Source organism: Arachis ipaensis, chromosome B6, assembly GCF_059453495.1.
Source record: "Arachis ipaensis isolate K30076 ecotype BB chromosome B6, ASM5945349v1, whole genome shotgun sequence".
NCBI classification, from domain to species: domain Eukaryota; kingdom Viridiplantae; phylum Streptophyta; class Magnoliopsida; order Fabales; family Fabaceae; genus Arachis; species Arachis ipaensis.
In genome coordinates, this window is record NC_142441.1 from 11,772,304 (window position 1) to 11,799,398 (window position 27,095).

General features: G+C 32.1%; 3 protein-coding genes across 4 annotated transcripts; 1 reads left to right on the forward strand and 2 right to left on the reverse strand.

Annotated features, from left to right (window-relative positions):
• Window positions 1-4,017: 4,017 nt before the first annotated feature.
• On the forward strand, window positions 4,018-9,368 carry LOC107646006 (mannan endo-1,4-beta-mannosidase 4). 2 transcript variants are annotated; one of them, XM_088489829.1, is made up of 6 exons: window positions 4,018-4,226; window positions 5,482-5,878; window positions 6,434-6,631; window positions 7,373-7,495; window positions 7,729-7,925; window positions 8,786-9,368. In XM_088489829.1, the coding sequence occupies exons 2-6, from the start codon at window positions 5,504-5,506 to the stop codon at window positions 9,138-9,140; spliced, it is 1,248 nt and encodes a 415-aa protein (XP_088345955.1). In that variant the 5' UTR covers window positions 4,018-4,226; window positions 5,482-5,503; the 3' UTR covers window positions 9,141-9,368. The 2 variants fall into 2 exon arrangements, with proteins under 2 accessions (XP_088345955.1, XP_088345956.1); XM_088489830.1 differs by having other exon boundaries at window positions 4,067-4,226; window positions 5,485-5,878.
• A 1,577-nt stretch (window positions 9,369-10,945) lies between these two features.
• On the reverse strand, window positions 10,946-14,957 carry LOC107648026 (glucose-1-phosphate adenylyltransferase large subunit 1-like). Its single transcript, XM_016352053.3, has 15 exons — window positions 14,380-14,957; window positions 14,178-14,300; window positions 13,921-14,094; window positions 13,724-13,816; window positions 13,504-13,587; window positions 13,360-13,415; window positions 13,162-13,255; window positions 12,934-13,046; window positions 12,549-12,621; window positions 12,313-12,393; window positions 12,117-12,203; window positions 11,933-12,037; window positions 11,754-11,860; window positions 11,551-11,611; window positions 10,946-11,321 (listed from the first exon to the last, which is right to left on the reverse strand). Exons 1-15 carry the CDS (start codon window positions 14,617-14,619, stop codon window positions 11,220-11,222), a joined length of 1,593 nt encoding a protein of 530 aa, XP_016207539.1. The 5' UTR covers window positions 14,620-14,957; the 3' UTR covers window positions 10,946-11,219.
• Window positions 14,958-16,143: 1,186 nt separating this feature from the next.
• On the reverse strand, window positions 16,144-26,084 carry LOC107646005 (metal ion-binding protein). The gene is made up of 19 exons (XM_088489485.1): window positions 25,414-26,084; window positions 25,182-25,313; window positions 24,891-24,962; window positions 24,674-24,744; window positions 24,447-24,546; window positions 24,258-24,356; window positions 23,643-23,769; window positions 23,132-23,265; window positions 22,969-23,028; window positions 22,618-22,853; window positions 21,723-22,152; window positions 20,336-20,659; window positions 19,627-20,229; window positions 19,373-19,546; window positions 18,622-18,849; window positions 18,250-18,533; window positions 17,583-17,867; window positions 17,341-17,463; window positions 16,144-16,751 (listed from the first exon to the last, which is right to left on the reverse strand). Exons 1-19 carry the CDS (start codon window positions 25,561-25,563, stop codon window positions 16,619-16,621), a joined length of 3,765 nt encoding a protein of 1,254 aa, XP_088345611.1. The 5' UTR covers window positions 25,564-26,084; the 3' UTR covers window positions 16,144-16,618.
• Between the last annotated feature and the right edge of the window lie 1,011 nt (window positions 26,085-27,095).

A 27,095-nucleotide genomic window follows, 5' to 3' on the forward strand; every position in this document is an offset into this window, starting at 1 on the left:
TGGATTTTGTCCCTCTGTAAAAGCCTCGCCGGAAATTATTTACCGACGAATTTTTTTCGCCGGTAATTTACCGACAGATTTTTACTAGTTACCGACATATTTTCTCTCGGTAAATTCTCCCCTCCATTTTCCTTGAACGTCAAACTTTCCGACAGATTTTTCGCCAGTAATTAGAGACAGATTTTCCATTGGTAATTAGAGATAGATTTTCCGATCGATTTTCCATCGGTAATTAGAGACAGATTTTTCGACGGATTTTCCGTCGGTAATTAGCGACAGATTTTTTGTTGGTAATTAGAACCTTGTAAAACCATTCTAAACTCTGAATACAGACAAAAAATCCGTCAGTAAGGTAAAATAATTTTTTTTAGATTTTTTCATTGCAAAATAAACTTGTTTTCATACAAAATAAATATAAATTTAATAAATACAAATTTTTATCTAATTTGTATTTGAATATTTATAATATTTCAAAAAATAAATAAATTTATCGTATTATCAAACTAAAAGAAAAGTAGTATAAACAAGCAAGTCAATATAATTCAAAACATAAATAAAGTGTATTGATACATCAACTATAATTCTCAGTATATTGTTCAACCATACTAAAACTATCAGCTATAGTCTTTAGTGTCATCATAATCCTCATCTGAAGAGATTGAGGGTGGCGGCTTTGTAAAGCAACATGGCAGGCTTCTTTGATTGGCATCTACAAGATAATGTTACAAAAGAAGCAATGTTAATATGATATCTCAAATTGAATTTGCACAGCAAAACAACAGGCTCCTTTGAGTGAATGTTTGTCTATATTTTCCGGAATAACCTGATGGATCAATAACATTCTGAAGTAACTATTTATAAGGCTCTACCTAATTAATAGCTTTAACTTTTAGGATTCTTTTACATTATTACTATCTCAACAAGAAGCACCTATGAGACTTTTATTCATTCAAGTAATTGTCAATTAAAGTATTGACCTTTTAGTTCGGAGACATGTTATGTGCTGATGCTTAACTTTACATATCACTAATAATGTTATGCTTGTACAGGAGAGATAGAGATACAACCTGAAGAACAAGGCTTTCAAAATAGTGAGCAATACTACCCATAACATCTAACCTAGCTCTTGTCACATATATTTCTTCCTATCATAATGATTCAACATCAAAAATTGAAAGAAGAAATAACAAAAAGGACAGGTATTTGAATTTAATAGATTTTGTAGTGTAATATCACAAAAATAAAATAAATAAAAAAATAGAAATGGTCAAAACCTCCCAATTGAACAGAAAAGCTGCAGCCCAAATCGGAAAATAAAAGACAAACGCTAGCTTAATCCCAAGTTGAAAATGAAAATCAAGCAGTAATTAAACTAACACAACATGAAAATTACATTGTAATAATAGAATTTCATTGTATCAAAAATTGGAAGAAATATAATAGAAAATTCAAATACTCACCATCGATGTTGGGTTTGAAGAGAAGAAAAAGTCACTGAAAGAGGATTAAGATTTGTACTTGTAAAAAAGGGGAAGAGAAGGGACAGCACGGGAACAACGATACTTAATGACGACGAGAGTGATGGAAGTCTCAAAAGTGTTGATGATGGAAGCAAGCGGTGGATGAAGGTGCTGAGGAGAAAGGTTTGGAGTGTGAATGGAGAGGAAGATAACTGTGAAGGTCATTTGGAGTGTAGAGCTCGAGAGGGTAGAGGTAGAGTTAGGTTTAACTCAATATTTCTGATGGAATATTTTAAATTACAGATAGATTTTTTGTCTGTAATAATTCAATAAAACACGGCATTTTTGTTTATTTAATTACAAAGGAATTTTTCGTCGGTAAGTATTTTTCACGAAAAAAAATTAATTTTTCTGATAGAATTATCGACAAATTCTCTTTCTCGTCTGTAATTTATGCTAATTCATTTTTTTGTTTCCGACAAGAAATCCCTCGTAAATTCTATCTGTATTTTCGTGGGATAAAATCTGTTAGAAATATCCATCTCGTTCCGAAAATTATTTACTGTAGGTATCGAATTTGTGTATGTCAAAATATTTGTGATAAATGCAAAACAAGAATATAGATCAAGTGAAGTGAAAACTTGGAAATAAAATGCTTGAAAGAAAAGAAAATAAACAATGTGGAGACAAAAATAACATAAAGAGAAAGAAATAAAATAAATAAAAACTGTAAATGAAATAACAAGTAAATTGAAGTTTAAAATAAATAAACAAAATAAATTAAAATATCCGAAAAGAAATGAAAAGCAATAAAACCAAATATTGAAAATAAAAGGAAAAAAATCAAGAGTAAAAGAAAATTGATTTCAGATACTCACATGTATTTTTACTCCATGGATCTTCTTAGCATCAGTATGACTTTGGATTTTATAGAGTTTTGTGTGATAGTGTAGTGTTCAGATTGATGATCCTTTTTTACTTTTACATTTTTTCTATTTATAAACCATAAGGATAAATTTACAGAGTATTTTTATCTTTCCACGATCTAACTTCCTCTTATTTCTCAGGCCACGACATAGTGATACTGTCTTGATCATGAATAATCTTGATTTCCATTCCACGATCTAACTTCCTCTTGTTTCTCAGGCCACGATATAGTGATACTGCCTTGATTATGAAGAATCTTGATTTCCAAGTTTGAAGTCTTCTCTTACCTTGATTTTCAAGCCCCATATTCCATAAAGTATTTCTGGATTAAGCTTTCGTGTGATTATCTTATTTCGATTTTTAGAAATCACCGACTCGACTCCTTCTATAATAAGTTGAACTCCTTGTGTTAACGCTCTTATGCATGGAACAACCTATATATCGTGATACTTCGACCTACATTTTCATAGAACAACCCACATGCTATGATATTTCGACTTACATATTATCGACTCACTTTTTGGTCAAACGATCGTCATGGTCAAACTATCTGTAATGTCAATTTTTGTGCTAATAAAATTAAAAAGTTAAATGTTGAAATAAAAAATGTACACCAAACCTTAAGAATGATAAATAAACATCAACGTAAAATACAATAATGTAAATTATCAACGAACATTTTCTCTTTAGGTGAATAACTAAAAGTTACATGTACTGAAGATTTAAATTGTGAAAAGTATAGTCAAGCATGAAATAAGTTGTAGTCTTTTCAAGAGGAAAACTAATATCACAACCACTTCAACTAAAATATTTAATATACCATCGGAATTGTTAATAAGTCCAATTAAGCTCCATTGTTGGGACCAACCTTGGGTTCTTTTAGTGGATAATCTCAAAATTTGTTTTCCGAAATGATATCGAAACTATCTTCTAAGGCAAGGATAATGTAATGATGTTGGATACCTATCCGGAACCCTAGATATATCAATCATGCATTATCCATGGAAATGGCATGTATTGTTTTAGGTAAAAAAAAAAAAGAGCACTCTTCTTATTTACGAGATACTTAATTAATATTTTCTTTATTTATAAAATATACATATTTATTTTTAAAAAATTAAATAATGTAAATTTTAGTCTATTTGACACAAATACTTATCAATAATTATTATAATTATATACATATATCAATAAAATAAGAGTAATTTAGTCAATTTAAATAATAATTAAAATATATTATTATTGTAATAAAGTTTATTTATTTTAATATTTTATCTCATAATATAAAAAAATCAAACTTGGTATAAAAATATTTAATTTAAATTTTTTATATATTTATTTTATAATTAATAATAACATGTGTAGAAAATTTTATGAATTGAATTATATAACATCATACAGTTGATAATTAAAACTTGATGATTATTATTAGTATGAAAATTATTAATGGATGAATAGTAACCAATTAATAATGCAAAACAAATTATTATGAGAATGATGATATATATGTAGACGTACACATCACCATGCTTATCTTCCATGGAGTTCCTGTGGAGGATATGTTGTTTTCATTGGTTTCGTCCAATCACACACGCCTTCATAAAAGTGGGACCAATTTATCAACCCAGCTGTATGTTATTGTTGGCAACCAGCATCTACTCCTATAAACTCTTTCTACAGTGTAAAAATCTTTCATCTATGGTATAGTTCTATATACTATATAAAGGCTACAAGGGTTGCCCAATTTCTCTTCACTCTTCCATCCCCCTTCTAATTTTAAAAGCTTATGCTATTTTGCATTGTGACGTTCGCCTTTATCTTGTTAATTATTGCTCTTTGGTACGTAATCCATTACTGGCTACTATAGTTGCTTTTAATACTACTTATCGAATTAGAATATAGGCACAAACACTTTCATGTATACATTAATACATAATATATATATATATATATATACACGTAGTATTAATTAAAATATTCCATGTATTAATATGTGATAGTTTCCGTAGAATAATTGAAAAAAAAGCATTTCTATTTTATTTTATACCAATACACTAATAACAATTTTCTTATATACAATAATTAACCCATAGGATCATACCCGTCATTGAAATAGTGTGGATACAACTTAACCTTATTTATTTACTAGTTTAACAAAATATGATTGTATAATTGATATAGCATTGAATTCTTAATTCTAGAGTTTAATTTAAGTTTTTTTATCTTCATGAAACAACAATATTATTATCAATGTTTGAAAGATAAGAATTTTCAGCTAAAAAATTTCCAATTTTAATTTTATTTATGTCAATGTAATATATTCAGAATGATATATACCTCACGCGCGCATGCATATACAATTGACATTAATTGGATTAATAGCATATAATGTCTATTAATATTCTATTCCATTTTTAAAGTGACTATACGTTTATTTCTCCGGGAGTATACTCATGCATAATATTTAATTTGCATTAACAGTATCAAAAGAATATCTTTTATTTATTTTGTAATCATTTACATATATGCTTATTTAGAAAATGAGTTATATACAATTCTCAATCTCAAAATTCTAAAATAGCACAACATACGCTTTTCTAAGAAAAACTTTCGCATTCAACTACATTGTGTATGTTTTTATTCTTTTTTCATGTTATAATTTTTCTAATTTATTGGTTTATATTTCTTTATACTTTGTATTACAATTCTTATTATGTATAAACCAATTTAGTATTTTTCTTTTGTATTATTTAAAATTTTGTTTCATAATTTTTTATTTTTTATTTTAACAGTCAATAGATAAAAATATGAGTTAGGTACTAAAATTTATGAAAATATTTTTAATTTAATATCCATAATTTAATGTATAATATTTATAATTTTATACTCATTACATTAATAATTTCATACATATAATATCCACAATTAAAATATTTTTTCAATTAATGTTACCCAATCTCAATAATCTAACTATGTCTATAATTTTAGATAAATAACATTTATGATTTCATACTCGTAACATTCATAATTTCATCTATATAAGATATCATGCACGGGTGGAAACTTGGTTGTGATTTTTGTGTTTGGTTGTCAGAAGTAAGGGGTGAGTGGGCATTATGAAGTGCACGAGAGGTACCAATGGATGTCTCAAAAACATGGTTTTGACAGCTTTTATGGTGGCCGTGGTTGTTGTCCAACTCCAACATGTGAGTTGCAACGGTGTTGGTGATGGTACCAGTGGTGTTGGATTTGTTCAACGAAGTGGCACCAACTTTGTTGTGAATGGGAAACGTTTTTACTTCAATGGATTCAATGCTTACTGGCTCATGTACATGGGAACTGACCCATCTACAAGGTCCAAGGTCACAACCACTTTACAACAAGCCTCCATTCATGGCTTAAGGGTTGCAAGAACTTGGGCCTTCAATGATGGACCTAATTACAGAGCCCTCCAGATTTCTCCTGGCACCTATGACGAGAATGTGTTTAGAGTACGTATTAATATCTTTGCGTGAACTATTTAGTTTACAATATCATCTTCATGTGAAGACGTATTTACGAAAGTAGTCATTTTAATATATGTTTTTTCTATTTTATTTTTGGAAAAGTATATGAACCAACTCCAAATTAGCTAAGAATGGAATAGCTTAATTAATTATAAATATAATAATTAGTTTTATTTATTTATAATTTAAAATATTGGTTATTAAATGTTTCATCACATTCAAATTAGGAGGAGATACGTTTAGTATCATTGCAACGTGAATCACGGAAACTGATTCAATTAGTTTCCGTCTCTTCACCCTCCTTCTCTCTCCAAATGCCTAAAACATGATAAATCAGAAAACAGATTCAGAACCATCCAATTTACAAAGAAAAAAAACATCCTAGTGCCTAACATAAACACTATCCACGTAGAGGTTTTGAATTCACCCAAGGCATTTGTCTGGTTTTTGGCCGGAACTATCTTGGTTGTCTAGCATTATTGTTTATTTTTTAATATCTTTCACCGTCATCTTTTGATACATGTATTTGTGTTTGTATAGGGATTGGATTTTGTAGTTTCTGAAGCGCGAAAATATGGGGTGCGGTTGATACTGAGCTTTGTGAACAATTGGAAAGATTTTGGTGGGAAAAATCAGTATGTGCAATGGGCAAGAGAGCATGGTGGCCAAAATGTTAACAATGAAGATGACTTCTTTAGTAACCCAGTTGCTAAGCAATACTACAAGAACCATATTAAGGTTACATTCATATTCATATATTATATACTTGAGAGCATGCATGCAAGTGATGCAACACACAAAGGACCCTTTGGGGAGTGACTTCCACTCGGAATATAATTATTAACGTACACGTACTTTTAAAATTTGGGTCAAATAAAGTAGTCTCATATTTAATCATGATATATAATTAATTCGGTTATATAATAGACACTATTTTAATATTAGTATTTTTTAACTTAAAGTAATTTCAATATATAATTAGTTAACTTGTGCGTACTTCATAATTAAATTCTTTATGAGATTTTAACTGTACTATTTTGAGAGAATATAATTATATTTGTACTTTTATTTTATAGGCCTCTATCTTATAGCCTTGAGGAAAAAACACACACATATATATTATCCATATATTTGGTTTATGTATGTGTTCCAAATTAAATTGTGGTCTAAACAATATTCTTTTTCATATACTTATCTTCTAGTTAGTGGCACATAACATTATTTATTTGTAGGACATATCGGAAAGGTGGAAGGTTTAATTTGAGGACAAAGACAAATAACTTTCATCCCATGTTGGAAAGACGGAAATATTTTGTTCTCCTTTCTCTTGTCCCATCAATTAATTTGATGAAAACAAAAAATACTATAAATGCCTTAAATAATTTTTAATAATTTTTCAAATAAAAAATTATTGATTGAACGGATACATGCATATATATATATATATATATATATATATATATATATATATATATACAGGCTGTGGTAGGAAGAAGAAACACGATAACAGGGGTGGCATATAAGGATGATCCAACCATTTTTGCGTGGGAATTGATGAACGAACCTCGTTCCCAAAGTGACTACTCAGGCAAAGTTATCAAGGTCATTTTCTTATAATTTCGCCATCATAGCTATACAACATTTTACAACTGGCTACAGTGCCACACGCATGCACATACATTAATAATAATCATCCTTTCTTTATTTCTTTATCAATTAATTATATTAACAAGTATAGCCTAACTAGATAAATAAATAAAGAAAAAGCTTAATTAGGATAGGCCACCTAATTTTGGACATGATGATAATATATGAATGGGTGTTGGGTTTTTCAGGAATGGGTGATTGAGATGGCTGCTTATGTGAAATCCATTGATAGAAATCATTTACTTGAAGTTGGACTTGAAGGCTTCTATGATGAAACCAGAAAACAATTCAATCCAGGATATCAATTAGTTGGCACTGATTTCATTTCTAGCAACCAAGTTCCCCAAGTCGATTTTGCTACCATCCATCTCTATCCCGATGAATGGTACGTATATAAAAATGTCTTCCTATCAAAATAGAATTTAATTTTGATGTACTAACAGTATAAAATATTTTAAAAAAGTCTAGAGGGCCAGGAACTTTATTAAATTTTGCCTACTATATAACAAACAAAAGAAAAATGAGTAATTTCACACCATTGGATGAAATCTCACACTATTAAAAATATTATTGATGGCTACTTGATGGCTATAAATCACAAAAATTGTTGGCCCTAACACACCTCAAATATTTTTTAGACAATCATTCATGTGATAAATGAAAATAGTAATTACTTTTGATGATGTGACATTACATAATTTAATGTATGTGTAAAACTGTTTTACATTAACAGTGCATTAAAATTAAATTCTATGAAAATAACATTAAGAATTATTATCTAATAGTTTTTAACAATCATCTTCATATAAAGATATCTTTAAGCGAGTGTTTATCTATACTATAATCTTATCATAAAAATAATACAATTAATAATTGTAATGATACTACTTTTGCTAAAAAATTATTCTGATAAGAAGAGACACATAAATGATTATATCTCTAATAAATTTTTTTAAGTAAGAACCTTTTTTTTTACATTTTAGATTGTTTGGATTTTTGCATATATTTTCTTTTTTTCTTAAAAAAAATGGTCTTATACAATTTTTTTTTTTTGGGATTTAACAAATATCAAATTTTAGATTTTTCGATTATAAAAATTTTAATATTATATTATGATATTAGTTTTTTTAAAAATTTAAACTAATAGAAGAAGACACACGAATAATTACATCTCTAACAATAATTAATAATATTATGGTATTATTTACTTTATTTTTTTATTAATACTTTATTATGGATATATAGGATGGCAGGGTCGAACGAAGTAGCAAAGGGTGAATTTGTAGACAAATGGATAAAAGCACACATTGAAGACACACAGAAGATTTTGGGAAAGCCCATTGTTGTTGGAGAGTTTGGCAAGTCTTCAAAGACACCAGGGTATAGCGTTGAAGAAAGGGACAATTACATGAGAAAGATCTATGATGCAATATTCACTAGTGCTAGTAGTGGGGGACCTTGTGCTGGTGGGCTTTTTTGGCAGCTCATGGCCCAACAAATGGATGGCTTCCGAGATGGCAATGAAATTATCTTCCAAGAGTCCCCTTCTACTACCAAAATTATCGACCAACAATCTTACAGAATGTCATCTATCTCTTAGTTAGTAGTTACATACATACATACATGATACATCATATACCACCTCCAGCATTTCCCCTCAAATAAATATATATGTATGTATATGTATACGTATATGTATATAATAGTAATACTTGTGGTGCATGCATGGTACGTAAGTGTAGAAGAATAAGATACTAGCTATTTAAGAGTTGGTTTCAATTGTAAGAGATTATAATGGGAAAAACAATACTATATGTTTAATTATTAATTCATGTGGAGCAGATATATCATAAAAAAGAATAAGTGCAATAAAATTGAATGCGTCAATCGTCTCTATCCATTCTCTAGTATTCACATTGAAAACAAAATTGATATTCGTGACCTATACGGCAAGGAGAGAATACCTTGATTTTTAAGTTATTAGTAAGTACCAAAATAAAAAGCTCAATGATCACAATTAGGGCTAACAATACTACCCACACTTATGGATCTAATTCAGACAAAGAGGGTTAACAACTCTATCTTAAGTTCCACCAATAGCATTAGTGAATCCAAATTGCTTCAGTGTTTGTGATAATCCATAAATTGCTTTATCCAAATCACAAACTAAAGAAGAGATAGTGTTCACATGTCCTTCACGTTGTACCATATACACTTATTTTTTTCAATTTTTACACAATTATATAATTACATTCGTTTTTTAATAATTATTCATGCAATTAATATAAAAGTAGTTATTTTTACTGATATATCATTATATAATTAGATACAGATATAAAATTATTTTACATTGTTATTATATTAAAATTAAATTTTAGCAATAATACATAAATAATATTTAATATTTTGAAATGTGAAATGATTAAATATTATGTTTAATTAATTTTTCTTTTTGCATATAGAGTTAGATGAAAAAAATTAAAATACGAATAGAACTTGAGTTTTAACTTTTAAACTTGTAAATAGCATCGGAGTGGAATTTAAACTTTACCCTTCTTTATCCATTACCACCGTAATCGCAATTAGCTTAATTTCCGTCATGATGACTTCATACTCTACGTCCACATTTTAGCTGTTGATACATATAAACATAAATCGAATTGACATATGCTTTATTTTTTGTCGGGCTGATGGCGATACTTCTCATAGCCCATTACAATATTAATCATACAATTAATATTCCATTTTGGCATATAATATAATGACGAAAAACTCTTGGACCAGCACAATTTTTAATATTTTTAGTTATTATTTTAGATTTGTTTAGGTGAGTTTTTAAAAAAAAAATTTTAAATTTTATAAAAATAAAAATAATTTTATGTTTGGATATTGCATACAAAAAGATCTTTTTATTTATCAATTATGTTTAAGTATAATTATATAAAAGTATTTATTTATTTATTTATTACGTAAAAAACATCTTTTATTTTTAATAATTTTTTTTTAAAAAAGATATAAATTGTAGCTTCTCAAAAATTTTTTTTATTTTTTTAATACTTTTACTTTTATTACTAGAAATTTATCAAACACGCTAAAAAATAAAAAATATATTTTTTCATTAAAAAAATCTTTTTTTATCAACTTAATTCGTCCAAACAAACACTTAATCAGTATAAATATTAAATTATCTTTAACAAATAAATTTTATTAATTCATATTGTAAACTCTAAAAAATATAGATGCTATGTGTAAATTCTGATAAATATAAATACAAATTATATATTTCATTTATACAAAATCTCTATAAAGATGAATATAAATTATTGTTGATTAAATGTTTACTGGTCATATAGCATTACTCTATAATAACAGCTATATAAATAATCTCAACCAATATGATTAGAATTTTATTATTGCCCGCTGACTTTAATTTGTCGCCCTCTTTATTTGTTAACAAAAGAATGTTGTGTCAAATGAATGTATACATACATTCTTGATTTTCCAAGATTGAAGAATCAAAATTTGATATACTTGATGAGCCCTTTTTCCAGGAATAAAGTTTGGAGATAGTGTATTACTATACCCTCCCAGCCATTTTGATGATGCTACATGTAATGCCATCACATACATGTCGATAAATGATAATCATCCATCCATCCATCCATGCATGCATGTATCACTAAATGATTGTGCCATTGGTTATGATAGCATCTTTCAAGATCACAGTGATTCCTGATCGAATATAAAACCCCTCAGTTGGTCTGTCACCTTCTTGCACATTCTGCAATCACACCACATTTTTCATCTAAGTTCAATTAAAAATAAGAGTTTAATTTTGATATAATGCAAGTGTAACTATTCACGCAGTGAATGTAAGAAGTCATTACATAATTGAATACACGTGTAAAATTGTTTTAATATCTAAGTCAGGCCTAATATCAATTAAGGCTCTTGAGAGCAAAACAAACCTCTTACTCTGATTTATTCTCTATAAGTAAAACATTACTTACTTCTTTGTTGGAAATGATCACGTTGCTTCCAATTCTTGCATTTTTGTCAATTATACAATTCCTACACATAAATTACATAAGAAAAAACATTACCGAGAGAAAGAAATCTGAACAGTTATGTATGAAATTTAAATTCATAAAACATAAGATACCATACTCTTACAGGTTAACTTAAGAATTTTTGAGGTTTGGGGGATTCTTACACAATTTTGGTATCTTTCCCAATACCTACTGGAACATGCCCTGCTGCTAACATAGCTGCTCTTTCAACTTCTGTTTGGTAATAATCAGCACCCATCATCATAGTATCCTGTGATGAAAACATTCTAAAATTTAGCTATATGAAGAGAGATTTCACTTTACTTCTAGTTAACAATGTTACCTTAAGGTGCACGCCGGAATCAAGTCTCGAGCGAATTCCCACAATGGAATGTTCAACATTGCACTCTCTTAAGAAACAACCATCTGAAATCAAAGAATTAACTACCTACAATGGAAATTATTGCAGAATCTGATTAGACACCCAAGATTGGTTATAGCGACTGACATGTTCCGAATTATAGTACCTGACAGTTCTCCATTTTAGTTGGTGGTAGGAACCTAGGACATGTGTAAATAGGCTTGCACTGATCATACAACTGAAACTTGGGACACTTCAAAATTGGAAGAAAAAATGCATTAGTCTGTGATTTATAAACTCATTGGAACTTTTTTTTTTTTCTAACTTAGAACTAGCAACTGTGAATACTAAAAAATTCCTACCTGATCTGTAAGGGACAAGTTTGCATCAAAGAAGGATTTTATAGTCCCAATATCTTCCCAATAACCACTGAAAAGACATGCCTGTGATGATATAGTATACAAGGGCCAACCTTGATTATATTATATGCACTGAAAATGGAATATGATAACTAAATGCATTCATCAAAAACTGCACTGACACTAACTACTTCAGCTAAAACAACTAGTGTGATTAGTTCTTTACTCTGAGGAACTACCTGGACATTAAAATCTCTTGCAGCCATTGGAATGACTTCGGATCCAAAATCATTTGCATTAGGATAACTTTCCCTGAAAAATTGTCATTAAAGGAAACATAAAAAGTCTCTTTTTTTTTTCCTTGTCCGACCGGGAAAAAAAAGGTTCTATGTTCATCCAACAATTTCAAACAATATAGCATGATCAACCACATGGAAGTGTAAAATTTCCAACAGTAAAAGTATAGAGAAAACTGCTAGTTTTACTATCCTTGTTTCTAAATTTTCTTTTTCGCTTATTATCTTACTGCTGCTTTTGGAACTATTTTTTCTCCCCATATCTTTTGAATTTATAGATGAACTACCAACAATGGAAAACACAAGCAGCACAAATAAACTTAATTACCTTAGAAGTTTTAGTAGAGTGTCTATTTTAAACACATATATACCCATTGAGGCAATATATGGAAATTTCCTTGCTTCTTGAGCTGATAATCCAAGAGCACTTGTATCTACATGCTATGAGAACAAGTAATTCAATCAGTGAATTGTGACTTCAAATTGAACAACTATAGTTGTAGTTATATGATTTCTTTTTAAGACATGTGAACTTGGAAGAGTAACAAGTAACAACCATAGATCTTAACAAGTCCCCCTTTGGCTTTTCCAAGAACTGGCGTATCCGGCCTCTTTCATCAACTCTAACTAGTCCAAAATCAGAGGCGCGACTACAGATAAATCAAGAAGAAAAATGCAAATATCTGAGTAAACCAATGTGAAAAATGGAAATGTAGAATAATATTGATCTTAGAAGAAACACCACCTAGAATACCTGCCATCGACTGGGAGACAAGACACCGATATATCAGCATGCGAATCAACATGTTTCTGCATATAAGAAGGAGATCACTAGTCATATGAAAATGTTTGCATGAGAAAGTGAATCAGCAAAGTTGAATTGAAATCTAAAACCAACCTGCACAAGTTCCATGTAGTCCATTCGATAGAGCTGATCGCCGCACAATATCAAGATGTTCTCTATGTTTTTATGCTCAGCATCCTAAACAAGTTCCACAAAATCAATGCATGAACAACTGCAGCTATAATAGCATTCAAATCTTCTTGTTGAAAAAAGGACTACTCTGCCAAATGCACCATTTTATGAGCAGAAACAAAAAGGATATTTATGTCATTACCTCAAACAACCAGAGGAATTGTCTTACAGCATCAGCAGTACCCTGAAACCACTTCTTCCCTGATTCACCGGCCGTTTGAGTTGCTGCCAATACCTACCATAACAAACTTTTAGTCTGTGCATACCATGTGTAATAAGTGTTCATGTGAATCATGTCTTAGAGAAAGGTAAAAAGATAACCAAAAAAAAAAGTCCTACCTCCACAAAACCCCCACCAAAGTTTATGCCACCTCCCAAATTATATGTTCTTGAAATGTGGCGGTTTAGGGACTGAGAATTAAATTGTGTAAGGACATAAATTTTGTTGATTCCACTGTTAATACAATTACTCATTGGTATGTCTACTAGCCTGTAGCATCCTCCAATTGGAACCTGAGAATTTATATGAACCATACATAAAAGAAGCACTTATGACTTAACAAATGAATTACTCACTTCTATGTTCAAGATCTTACTGCAGGTTTAGCCCTTCTTTGAGTAAGAGGGAAAAGGCGCGTTCCGGCTCCACCGCCTAATATGATGGATGCAACAGTTTTTGGGTCAGCTTGTGGTCCTGCAACCATTGGTGATTGAAGTGCCTGAAAATCCAACATTCAATTATACAGAGACATAGCTAAGTTGACTAATAAACATAACTATGATAACTTCAGTGAATACCATAAAATCATTTGCAACATCTGCAAGAGTAGAAGTAGCCAAGAATCTTTTTGTTGTGTTCCTCTGTGCAACACTCAAGAACTTGCCTAAGGTAAAACCTGATCCTACATTGTTTGAATGCACCAGTTTTACTGTAGTACCATAGAATGAGGAACACAGAACTCTATGATCATGGTGGATGGACAGATTCTTTGAACCCAGAAACACCGGAAATGCATGCAACTCACTTGCCATCATCATTTTTTCTAAATTGCCATACACCACCACAATTATTCTCTTATATAAAATCTGGTCCTCAAAATGGCCTTAGGTTCTTCTCTCAAGAAACTGAACAAAGTTCAGTAGCACAATCCCGAGCTTAGTGCACTATATTGTATTGTATTTATATACATTACACAAGATTACGTTAGAGACTTATCAAATGTGCTTATTTAGAAGGGAAATATAAAAAAACGAAAAAAAGGAACATCTGAAAGACCTTGTTTATAAGCAATCAAGAAAGAAGGACAAAGAGGAATTGAGGAAGCAATAATAACATGGGTCGCCATTTTGATATTATTAGGTTTAGTTTTGCATGTAACATGTTTGTTATATGATATGATTATATTTATATTTAAAAGAATTAAAGCAAGATGGGTTTTCCTCAAGGTAGAGCAAGGAATGGCTTATTGACACAAAACCAACATGCAAAACCCACCGACTCTTTTTTAATTAATTCCTTTTTTTTTTTTTTCTCTTTTTTCTTCATTAGGATCTCAAATCTCTTGCACAACACAAACTCAGTCATAAGTTTCTTAAGATTCTCCGCAGCTTACACTACACTAAAAGTAGAGAACCGAATCCATATTCTTCCATGCACGCTGTTTTTGTCGACCATTTTATGCTGTTTTTGCGTCCTAATTTTTTTTTTTTTAAATTTTGAGGTTTGGGTCTATATTAGTTTAGAACAAATAGTACACTTTTTCCAAATCAACTATCAACCCACTAAGCCTTTTAGTTTTTACGACTTTCAATCACAAATATAATATTAAGTTGGTGTATTCGAGGATTCCAGTTTTCTCTGTTTTTTTAGCTGGCTAGAGAAAGGGTATAGCGCAGCATGTCGTGCATTCTGTTTAGTTGACAACAGATCGTTAGATTGGTCACTAGTTTATACTTTATAGAATGTGATGTCCACATTGCCTACTCACAATTTAGCTTCTATTATAAGTTCAAAATATAAAAAATTATAAAAAATAAAAAATAAAAGAAAGAACAACCAGGATTCAATAATAGCTCTAAAATCACTAGGAAGAGGAGAAAAAGAAAAAAAATGCAGCAACAGCAGTAGCAATAAAATAAAAGCAATGAAAAGAAAACATGTGAAGAAGATGAAAAAGGAGGAATGCGAAGAAGAACGAGGAGGAGGATATAAATGTTGTTAATGGAAATAGTAGTTGGAGCGTATATTCACGCCTTTGTTAATAAAACTGATTTTTGTTAAATTTAAACTAACTTAATTGGACTTGATTACCATAAAAAACTTAGATGTGTAGTAAAACTGTTGTTGGAATATTCTGATGGGTTCATTTTTAAGGATTATCTTGTCAATCAATGGTAAAAATCTACATATCACATAGTAAAGTAAAAGTTTTCAATTGAAGTACGAGAGAGAGTTACAAATATATTGAAACTTTTGATTCTTGAAAGGAAATAATTTTAAGGTTAAAAAGGCAATGAAAAAGGGAACTTCGTCCCTCCCTTTACTAAATGAAGATAACTATAGTCTCTTCAAACTCATTTATCATGAAACACTTGATTGGACCCTTACGAAACAACCAAAGAAAACCTCACGGAAATAACAATACAATACAATCTATGGACGAGAGATGTAAGTAACACTCCTTAGCAGGGTAACCTAATGTCTAATGGGTTTTCACTTTCCACAATGAACACTTTCTGTCCACCAAAATCTTCCCCTACATGCCAGACTTCTAAGCAATCAGATATTGCTCTTTTAAGCAATTTGATGATACCTTAACATACAAAGAGAAGAGAGGAACTAACTAGATGATGCTGTTCTGCTCTGCCTGAAAGAGCAGTTTGCAAACCAGTAAGTGACTACTACAATTAGAGGCGTCGTTACCAAAAATTAAGGCATTTGCGCGGCATGGGACAGAGAGATGGTGGACAAACTGTAACAGCAAATGCCAACTGTACATTAACAGAATTATGAGCATTGCTAATATACTACATTATTTTATTTGTCTATTCTTAGATTGTTACATAGATGACCAAGCTCTGGCCTAGCATCCATCCATGCAGAAAATTCCATGTCCGAAGGAGAGGTGCAATAGAGGTAGGATCTGAATGTGATAAGGAAAAAATACCGCCTGCAGATCAAGTAAGGAAAAACAACAAGCATTACAAGATATTTCTTGTGTTATATGTAATCAACATAATTTCCAACTCTAAACTGCAACGTAAATAATAAACAATAATCATGCACCGTGAATAATTTCTTTTATTTTTCCCGACTTTATCAAAATTTTATAATTATTTACTTGATTCAGTTGTTTGGTGTGTAGGTGGATGTGCGCACAAGAAAGATGTTACCACTTATGTCAATATCAATCTTAGACTCAATTCAATTTGAAAGTTTTTACCACGTAATACCATATCATATTCTATGACATGCATTATTTAAGCTGTAATAACCCTTTCAAAGACTCAACACACCATTTGATTACATATTTAGTATTTTTAAAATTTCACCATAATGATTATGAATTTAAATAATATAATATAAGACAAAGGTAGAATTATAGCAAAATAATTTTTTATAAACCATTTTGGGGACTAAACAACGTCACATTATATCAATTCTTGAATTCGGGGCTCTAGCATCCTAATAATACAGATAACCTTTGGGAGTATCAATGAAACATTTCTGCAATTGTGCAGTTGAAGGAATAATTTTACCTCAAAGCCTTGATACCCATGTCCATAAGATATGCACGTTTCTCATCATCATCGTCGGTGAACTTTTGAAATGCTTTACTGTAATGAAGAATATCATCTCGAATATGCCCTGCACCTGCACATCTATTGAATAAAAGAAAAAATGTTCAGTGCCTTAAATTAAACATCAACGGTCCTTATACTACTATATTGCCAAAAACAAATTTCCCCAATCATAAAATTATCAGGCTTTGGATGATAACCTCTCAATGACAATATCAACATCTGCTTTGCTTTGGGGGCCATATATGAGGACTCTTGTAAGGCTCAAAATGTCACGATAGTCGCCCATCCTGAGTGCTGTTTCGTCAGAAGCTCGGGATGGCAGGTTCTCTTCAGACACTGCACATATGTGGGGACCATATAATGGCTGTGGGACTGTGGATGCAAAGTTTGCCTCAGCACCAAGTCTACAACAGATGATGGCCATTGCATATGAAACTCCACCAAAACCTGTGTGTGATACAAAAAGATAACTCCCTGCAGAACTACAATCAGGAAGAGTTTAGAAGTATACTATTATATTAAATGAAAAAGTATTTTAAAATATTGATATACAAAGATTACAATTTCTAGACAGTTTGCATGTAAATGCAATTGGAAGTAAGGAGCATATTAAAGGCAATGCTGCTATTGGCTACAATGCATTTAACACACTAGAATAGGACCATATAATACTACGGATAAGCTAAAACTGACACAAGAATAGTTATAACTGGGAAACATTTTGGAGATACAGCATGGCCCCCAAATTATGGAAATCATAGGTTGGTTATGATTCTCTCGATCAGCGGTTCAGCACAGCCAACACAAAGACAAAAATGTCAGCCAACTTTACAAGATAGATGCATTACTGACGAGAATACTTACTCATCTTTACAATACTGAATTGCATCAACATCTGAGGCTAAAGCATCTCTTTCTCGTGTTAAGGGGATCCTCTGGTAGACAATATCATATCCATCATCTTTTAGAGCAGAATAAACTTCTGAAGGTGTCTTCACATCATCTGCCGAAATGTTTTCCCAGTATCCAACCACATCAGATTGATTTGTTGAAGGGTTATATTCTTCACGGTGTAGTAGCATTCGGCCGCCAGAATGTCTTATTTCAGCTAGTATATCTTCTTTCAACCGAGCTTCAATGTGCTCCACCTGCATTTTATTTACCATGAGTTGTGAAACACGTGAATTCTTTGATATGATAACGATAGACAATTGAACAAGATGACAGATGACTTACCACGGGACCAGTGATTCCCACATACTTGAGAGTATCAACAGGTTTGTTTAACTCCCTTAGGACAAAGGGAGTACCATTGATATAAACAACTGCTTCCTCCCTCACATCAGTTAATATAACTTTTCTAGCAGTTAAGGCAGTTGTAGGCTTAGCTTCCAAATAGGTTAGCATCTCCTTGGCGCCAGTGATGGTTGGAGTTGCCATGCTATACACAGGGTATTCATCAACCTGAAAAAAATTTAAAAAAAGCAACTTTTAGGCATAATAGCATTACTGTAATCACCAAAGGAAGTTCACATAAGCCTCCAAGATCAAAAATGACAGAGCAGCTAGCAGTAAGCATATGATGGTAAGATTGTCATTTCACTTCTTTAGTGGTTCTCACAATCACACGTCTTAATAACTTTTGCATATTAATAAGCAAAGTTTGGTAGGCTTAACTGTCATATCATGATCCCATAGTTAGAAAACAACTTTTTGAATGTTAAAATAATGAATATAATATAAAATAATAATGTACTAACACCATTTTTTCTGTAGAATAATCGGTTAAGTAAATTATTTACTAATTGAAATAATGCAGTTGTGCAGACAACAGTTTTCACAATAACTTTGCACCATAAAACATTAAAGATGCTAATTCTACCTACACTTGGATGATCCTGATGTCCCCACTGGACGTGTAGCCTTACCCTCTGGCATCACAAACTTGATGATAGTTAGTTTTTTAGAAGTAATTAAGTAAGCATACCTTGTAAACATTTGGTGCACCATGTATTTGTATGTTACTGGAAGTTCTCTGACCAGGAAAGAAATACATTTTCAGAATGGAACCATTCCCGAGAACAGAACCATTTCGGGCCTTGACAATAGCCTCCATCACTGCATCTCCATGCTGAGATTCTTGTGGTTGCCTCAACTCTTCCTATAATGCAGATTGGTTATTGAAGAAATTCAACTTCAAATTGAGGGAAAATAATAGTTCTAAAGTAGAAAAATATTTACAGGGACAGTGAAAAATCGCCCTGGCCTCAGCCTGATGCTCCATTTCATAGCCTGCACCTCTGGCCTCTGGTGCAACCAAACCTTAAATGTCATTTTGGACCCTCCTTGTCCACAGAACGCATCAAATGCTCCACTTCCAAGATATGCTGCGAAAGCAATTAAACGGAAGTACCTCTCTAGGTACTCAGCACCACGATTCAAAGCTACCCTCCTTACTCTAGGCTCAACATGCTGTTGATTGAATACTTTTCTATACTTCAGAACAGCTTGACGAATGTTTTGAAGAGCAGAACATCTATCAATAATAGCATCTAAGGCTTCCCGACATTCAACACCATTTTCAAATAATGTTGTTATCTTCCACAGCAAGAGGATGTCATTTATACCAAAGACACGGTTTTGTTTCTCATCTCTTGTTATTTGCAAAGTATCGGAGGTTAATGCAGTGGCATTGCCCCCAGCTTCATCTCCACTTGAGGAACCACTATCTGATTCTTCATGGGTCACATCATCACCTAGTATTTTAATGGGCCTACCATAATCAATTCGAAGCTTCACAAGGCAAGCTATAACAGTACCAGTGGTTGTCCTGCCCCTACCCATCTGTTATAGTAGTGAGATATTAGCAGCAAGAAGTGAAAAAGAAACCAGTAGACAGAAACGCAGAATGGGCATTTACAATGCAAAATAAGAGAGAGATTATAGTTACCTGACAATTGAAGACAAAAGCAGTATCCTTTGCAGCACAAGCAATATTACATGCCATTGTGTCGAAATCAGAACTTTTAGGAGCTTTTCCATCAGTGATGGGAACTCGCGCATATTTAATGGGAAACCCATCAGCCTCGAGGCTTTTAAAAACTTCAAGTGGAGTCTGAACCATGTCAGGCGTGACATGCTCCCAAGCATCACTTATATGGCCATCATCTGTTTCATGAATAACCATTATGGCATTGCCATAGTGGTTAGCTTCCCGAAGTATATCTTCTTTCAACCGAGCCTCCATTTTCTCCACTCTTTCACGATCAATTCCCTGAACAAATAAATTACATTTTCCAGATCAGCCAACAGTTATACATACTTTCGCAGTTGTGTGATCCTGTATATATTTTAACAGATCCCATAACTTGCAGAAACCAAAATCAAGGAACTTGGACCCGCTAATTCACACTGATTTTTGGCTAAACAAAAAGCAAACCACTTTTTTTTTTGTGGTTGAGAGAGAGAGAGAGAGACAAAGGAGGGGGGGGGGGGGACAGCATGTAAAGGATACAATAGGAGATCAAGAACAAGAACCTACTAAAGATAGCTAGTAGTTAGTTATGTCAATCTGTTAAGCTGTTATATTAGTTTAGAACTACTAGTATATATAACTAATCTGTACCATCAATACTACTACTACTGATAACTCATGAATATTGAATATCACAAGATTTCATTGTTCCTCTCAAGAGTTGTCCACACTATCCCTATTTGTTGGATTATCCTCCATCTAATTAACAGAAGCATATGTGTGTAAACTTCAACTGTCCCTAAAACTGAAACCAGGCCGTGAATGGCAAGGTTTCAAGCTTTGAATTTGGAAAGAAAGGAAAAATCAAACGTCAATGCCATTGGTTAAAAATTTCAAGCTTTAGTAGCTTATCTCTTGATATTACACATTAGAGTGGAACTGGCATGCTTTTGCTACTGAGCAGAGAGGCCTAGAAGATATAACTATAATGACATATTGTTGTGGAACCAAAACAAAGTACTATCTTAAAATTGTGGCTTTAGCTCTACTTCAAAGCTCATTCAAAGATGGTGGATTGCCAAAAGTTGATGTGGAACTCAACAGACTGTAAAAACAAGATGTCCTTGCCTGGCTCAAACAGCATTTCCCAGTTAGAGTTACAATCTATTAGTGGGATCATTCTTGGAATTGGTTACAACTAAGTTGTCGTATAGACATCTGATAAACATACTACAAGTAAAATTGGGAAACACAAATTGGTATTATTCTACTAGGGATTATGAACCAAAAACCAATTCAACATCCACTTAGTGATCCGCTTAACATAAAATTTAAAGAAAAGACAGGATAAAGTATTATTTACCGAGTATTCTAGCATATTTTTGTATGGTCTTTCTACTTCACGAAGAACAAATGGCTTCCCATTGATGTAAATAACAGGTTCTTCTCTCATATTATGCCAAAGTACCGGGCGTCCACCTTTAGAGCTACCAATCCTACGAATGACAGATCGAATACCATCAATTGTTGGATTTGCTACACCATAAACTGGAAACCCAGGAACCTCTCGGAAATTAGGAGCCCCGTCCACTCTCTCGGGCAAACTTGGGTTTTGACACCCTGGACAGTGATCACTTTTTAGAACAGTTTGACTACCAAGAACCTCTCCATTCCTCAAAGCAGCAACCACACCCATCTCACAGGGGCGGCCATCAGTAGATTCGGCTATCTTTTTTAGAGACGGTTGCAAAGATGAATATCCAAGTGCACCCATTGGATCTCTCCTAAGTAACCTGCCATTTGAACGGTTATGGTTTATGCGAAATGTTACAGCCATGAGATCAGGAAGCTAATAAATCAGATAGAGTCAGAAAGCCCAATTGGTAATAACTATCCAATTATATGATAGGAGATTCTATTTAAAAAATTAATAACTTGGGTGACAATATACAAACAAAGATGCTAGGCAGAATCTGGATATATCAGCAAAGGATGATGCTACAGACTGCAAGAAGAATGGATATCTTGGTGATGTGTCCATATAACTAGTGTAAATTGACACTAAGAGAATAAGAAAAGATAACTTTTTTGGGTAAAATGGTAGTATGGTACAATGGAATTATCTTGTAATGTTCAAATCAATTACCAAATCCATGTTTAACAATTCAGTTTGAATGAGATATAGGCATGTAGTCTATAAACTAAACAAGAGGAATTAATAAAATACATCAACTTCACACAATTATTAAAATGTAAACCTGCGAAGAATACTGTAGAGTTCAGGTCTTGCTCTCATCCAATCTGCAAAACTACTATGACCAGCAGCACTAGATTCAAGTGCCGCCCTTTCTGAATGAATGTAAACAGCAAAACATATCAAAAAGTAATATCTCTCCAAGTACTCCACAAAAAAAGAAAGTGATGCCTCTCTTTTCATCTCATCAGGTTGTCGGAGAATGCTGTTGCGATAGGTGGCAATTGCTTCACGCAGGTTCTGAAATACAAGGGATTCATTTTCAGATAAAATGTGAAAACTGAACCCACAAAAGATGCAACAACATAAATTCAAAACATCAGGGAGATAGAATAGAACATATAGAAACTCCTACCTGCATTGAAGCACACCTGTCAATGACTTTGTCCACTTGTCTTTTCCCCTCAAGACCACCCTGAAGCATGTTAGCTAATTAGAAGGGATAATAAATTTTTTACAAAGAAACAGAAAATGAATACTTTCATCTTATAAATGAACATTAAAGTTTATTCGAATACCTCTAATACCCGGATCAAGCTTCTTATGACTCCGTATTCTCCCCTGCGAATTGCCTCCTCTGAGTTAGGTAAATGGTCAGCTATATTGGTCATACTTTGAGAAATTCTTCCAATTGAATTGCTTCTTGGAATCCCTATCATGTATTAAGATAAATACAACATTTTATTAATGGCAGCTCCACTGTTATGCATCATGTCTAATATTGAAACATAATTGTTAATCCCAGTTGCACTGCATAGAGGCCAATCTGAAAAGCACTATAGCAACAGTGGCCACAGCTGACATTTTATACTGATTAAAATTAAAATACTAGATTGCATGTTCATATTCTCTGGGTTTCATATAGCAAAGTAGCACACATCTTAAACAGAAGAATATATATAGCTTCAAATCAGATTCCGAATACGCACAAAATCACTTCTTAATTTCTTGGATGAAGATGAATGACAACATGAATAAACGAAATACGCCATAACACAGACAAATCACATAAATAAAAAATAGGAGTACCAGAGGCCCCAATTCGGTTTAGGTATACCAAAGTTGCAATGACCATTCCAGTTGTAGTTCGTCCACGTCCCATTTGACAGTTAAAAATTATCTCTGTATTTACATCAGCTTGAAAAACTTTATGAACCTAAAATCAAAGATGAAAAGCAGTTGAGATACATGAAATAATTAATATCAAGAAACTAAAAGTGAATTTGTTTTCTAGGTTACCAAATATTGTACCAAAAGAAAAATTACATAATTGAATCTCTTGATCATGGCAAAAGAATAAATGTTCAGATAGTGTCACAAAATTTGGTAGTTTGACAGAGAATGAAAGCCAGCAATCATAATTTTCTTGCAGACAATTTTCTCAGGAATTGTTGTAAATGAATAAATAAATAAATAAGAGAAACACTTGAAGGTACAAACTCACATTCATTAAAGGAAGTGCAAAAAGTAAACACCCTCCCCCCAAAAAAAACACACACACACACACACACAAAATAAATTAATTAATAAATAAAAATTTATAACCAACTATCCATAATTAATTATATTTCTCCGGTAATATTGCCATACAGCATCAGTTCAAGGTAAATAGCACTGTTGTAAACTTAACACACAAGAACTGACCAAAGTATCAAAATCCTGTTCCTTTGGTGATTTTTCATCAGTTATAGGAACTCGCTCATAATCAACTAGGTATCCCTCCACTTGTAACTCCTCATACACCTACAGCAAAGAAAACAACTTTGATGCATTGTTGTCAGAAAACTGATTGAGTAGTCTCGGGCCCCCATTGTAAACAAGTTGCATCCATACCTCTAATGGTGTCTTCACGGAATTACATGATACCGGTTCCCATTGGTCCACCATCTGACCATCTGGAAGTTCATCGGTCACAAGGATTTTATTTCCATATCTGTTACATAAATGTGGGAATAAGATAAATATTAAGGACAACCACCAATTCCACAGGACAAGTTAGAGAAGAGAGAAGGGAGGGAGAGGAGGGGGGGGGGGGGGCAGAGAACAACAGAAATAACTACCTGGCAGCTTCCAACAGTATGTCCTGTTTCAAACGAGCTTCCATTTGTTCAACCCGTTCCCTATTAATTCCCTGATCAAGTACATATGCCACAGATGTTAGACGCCAAAAATAATTCTTTTTAAGCATCACTGCACACAATTTAACCCAAACAAGTAAAGTAGGTCCCTCAACTGCGAGGGGTAAAGAGCTTCACAAATAGGTAATAAATGACATACCGTATACTCAAGGTTAGAGAACGGTCTCTCCACCTCACGCAAAACAAAGGGGCGGCCATTGATGTACACAAGCTGATTTCCAATGCAAAGATTAGAGCATTACACATCGAAGTTAGAGTAAAAGCTCAGAGAACATCATAACTAAACAAACCTTAAGTTCAGCTAATACTAAATCACTCAGACTCAGTTACCCTATTAAGTTCTTTTGGTATTCCACATGTTCATTCAGAACTACAAGTACAAGGAAAATAAGCATGAATATGAATATGAATTTGAATTTGAAGTAAGTACCGGTTCCTCGCGAAGGCTAATCCAGAGAACATGAGCTCTCTTGGCCTGTTTCTGAGCACCAATGTGCTTGAGAACATTCCTGATTCCATCAATGGTTGGGATAGCAACGCCATGAACATGTAAGGAATCAGCCTGCAAGAAAGAATAGCATTAGAGAGCAAGAAAGCTAGGAAATGAAACAGAAAACAGAAAACAGAAAACAGAAAACAAAAAGAAGAAGAAGAAGAAGAACCTGGCGGTAATTAGGAGCACCTTCGATCTGAGGAGAGAGACGCTTGTTCTGGCAACCAGGGAAATGGTCGCTCTTGAGAATGGTCTTCTTGCCAAGCACCGACCCTCCCCTCATCTTCATCACCTGCTCGGGCTCCTTCGGTATCGACATCTTCTTCGATTCTCTTATCAATCCAATGATCACTACTCACTCCAACTTCGTCTTCTTTATCAGTTACTCGTTTTTTAAAACCCACAGAAACAGTTATCTGTTGTCCACTTCCCACAGAATTGATTTCCCCATTGATTAATTAAATCCAATCTCCATTCCCCCAATTTTCTGACGGAATCTATAAAAACAACAAGAGAAATTGCTGCCAGCGCGCACAATCTAACTCTATAATCGTTCACAACCGAAAATCTCACCCCCTTTTCTTTTCTTTTCTTTTCCTTTTTCCCTCGTCACAACTGTCGCAACAGAACGTGAAATGCGTGAATTCTTCTTCTTAGCTCAGCTTAGCTACAACCACAAGCCGTGTGTATCTGCCACTGTCCTTAAGCTTATATAAAAATAAATGTAAGCATAACGAATCTTTATTCCGATTCTTATATATACTCTTCAAATCTTAACCTTTTTTTTCTCTATTTCCTTATATAGTCGTACTAATCTTCATATTTATCCAGACTCACTCTATACTTAATTACTTATTTCTAAATTTTATAAAATAATTTTTATAATTTTTTAACTAAAAGAATAAAAATAAAATAATAAAAAAGAATTTAAAAAAAAAATGTTAGCGGTTTTGGCTATGGCAGAGTGAGATTACTAATTATTATTATTATTATTATTACTATTATTATTATATTAAAAGACTATCAAAATTATTATTTTTAGTTATTAATTTTTTTTTATCGAAGATATGGAGACTCGAATCCGCAATCTCTTAATTGAGTATGGAGAGACTATGTCATTAATTAATTATTAATATTTAAAATATAAAATAAAATATATTATTAAATTATTATACTAAAAAAAATTAAATTAAAAAAATTAAGTTATTAATTAAATAATTAACAAAAAACAATAAATTACTCCCGGTCATTTCTCATATTATTATTCGCGTACGCTTAATTTGAAAGCGCTTATGGCTTATGCTGTGAATATTCGAGTTTTGCTATGGTGGCAAAGTTGCGTTTGGTGCCAAGAGTTAACAACATGACCGAAAGCCCAACAAGTTCTACCAACCGTTCGTATTTCACTTTTCGCGTTTTGGATTGGACATTTTGGACTCCATTAATCCTCGTATGCCCAGAGTTGACGCTCACCACAAAAATTTGTACCACAAGTTAAATCAAATAAATTAAATACACGAATTAAATTGGGTTAGTCTCATAATTACTTCATTAAGTCTAATTTGAATAAATAATTTAATTAAATTATTTTTAAAAAAATAATTTAAATAATAAATATTTATATTAAAAATAATTTATAAATAAATTATTTTATATTTAATTTTTTAGTTTTAAATTATTTATTTTAAAAAAAATATATATAATAAAAAATTTTTTACTATAAAAAATTATTTTTTTTATTTTTTTATACACACTTAAATAATTTATTAAAAAATTATAATTTAAATTTTAAAATTTTACTAGACATTAATATTATTATTTTTTATAAGTCAAAAATAAAAAAAATTAAAA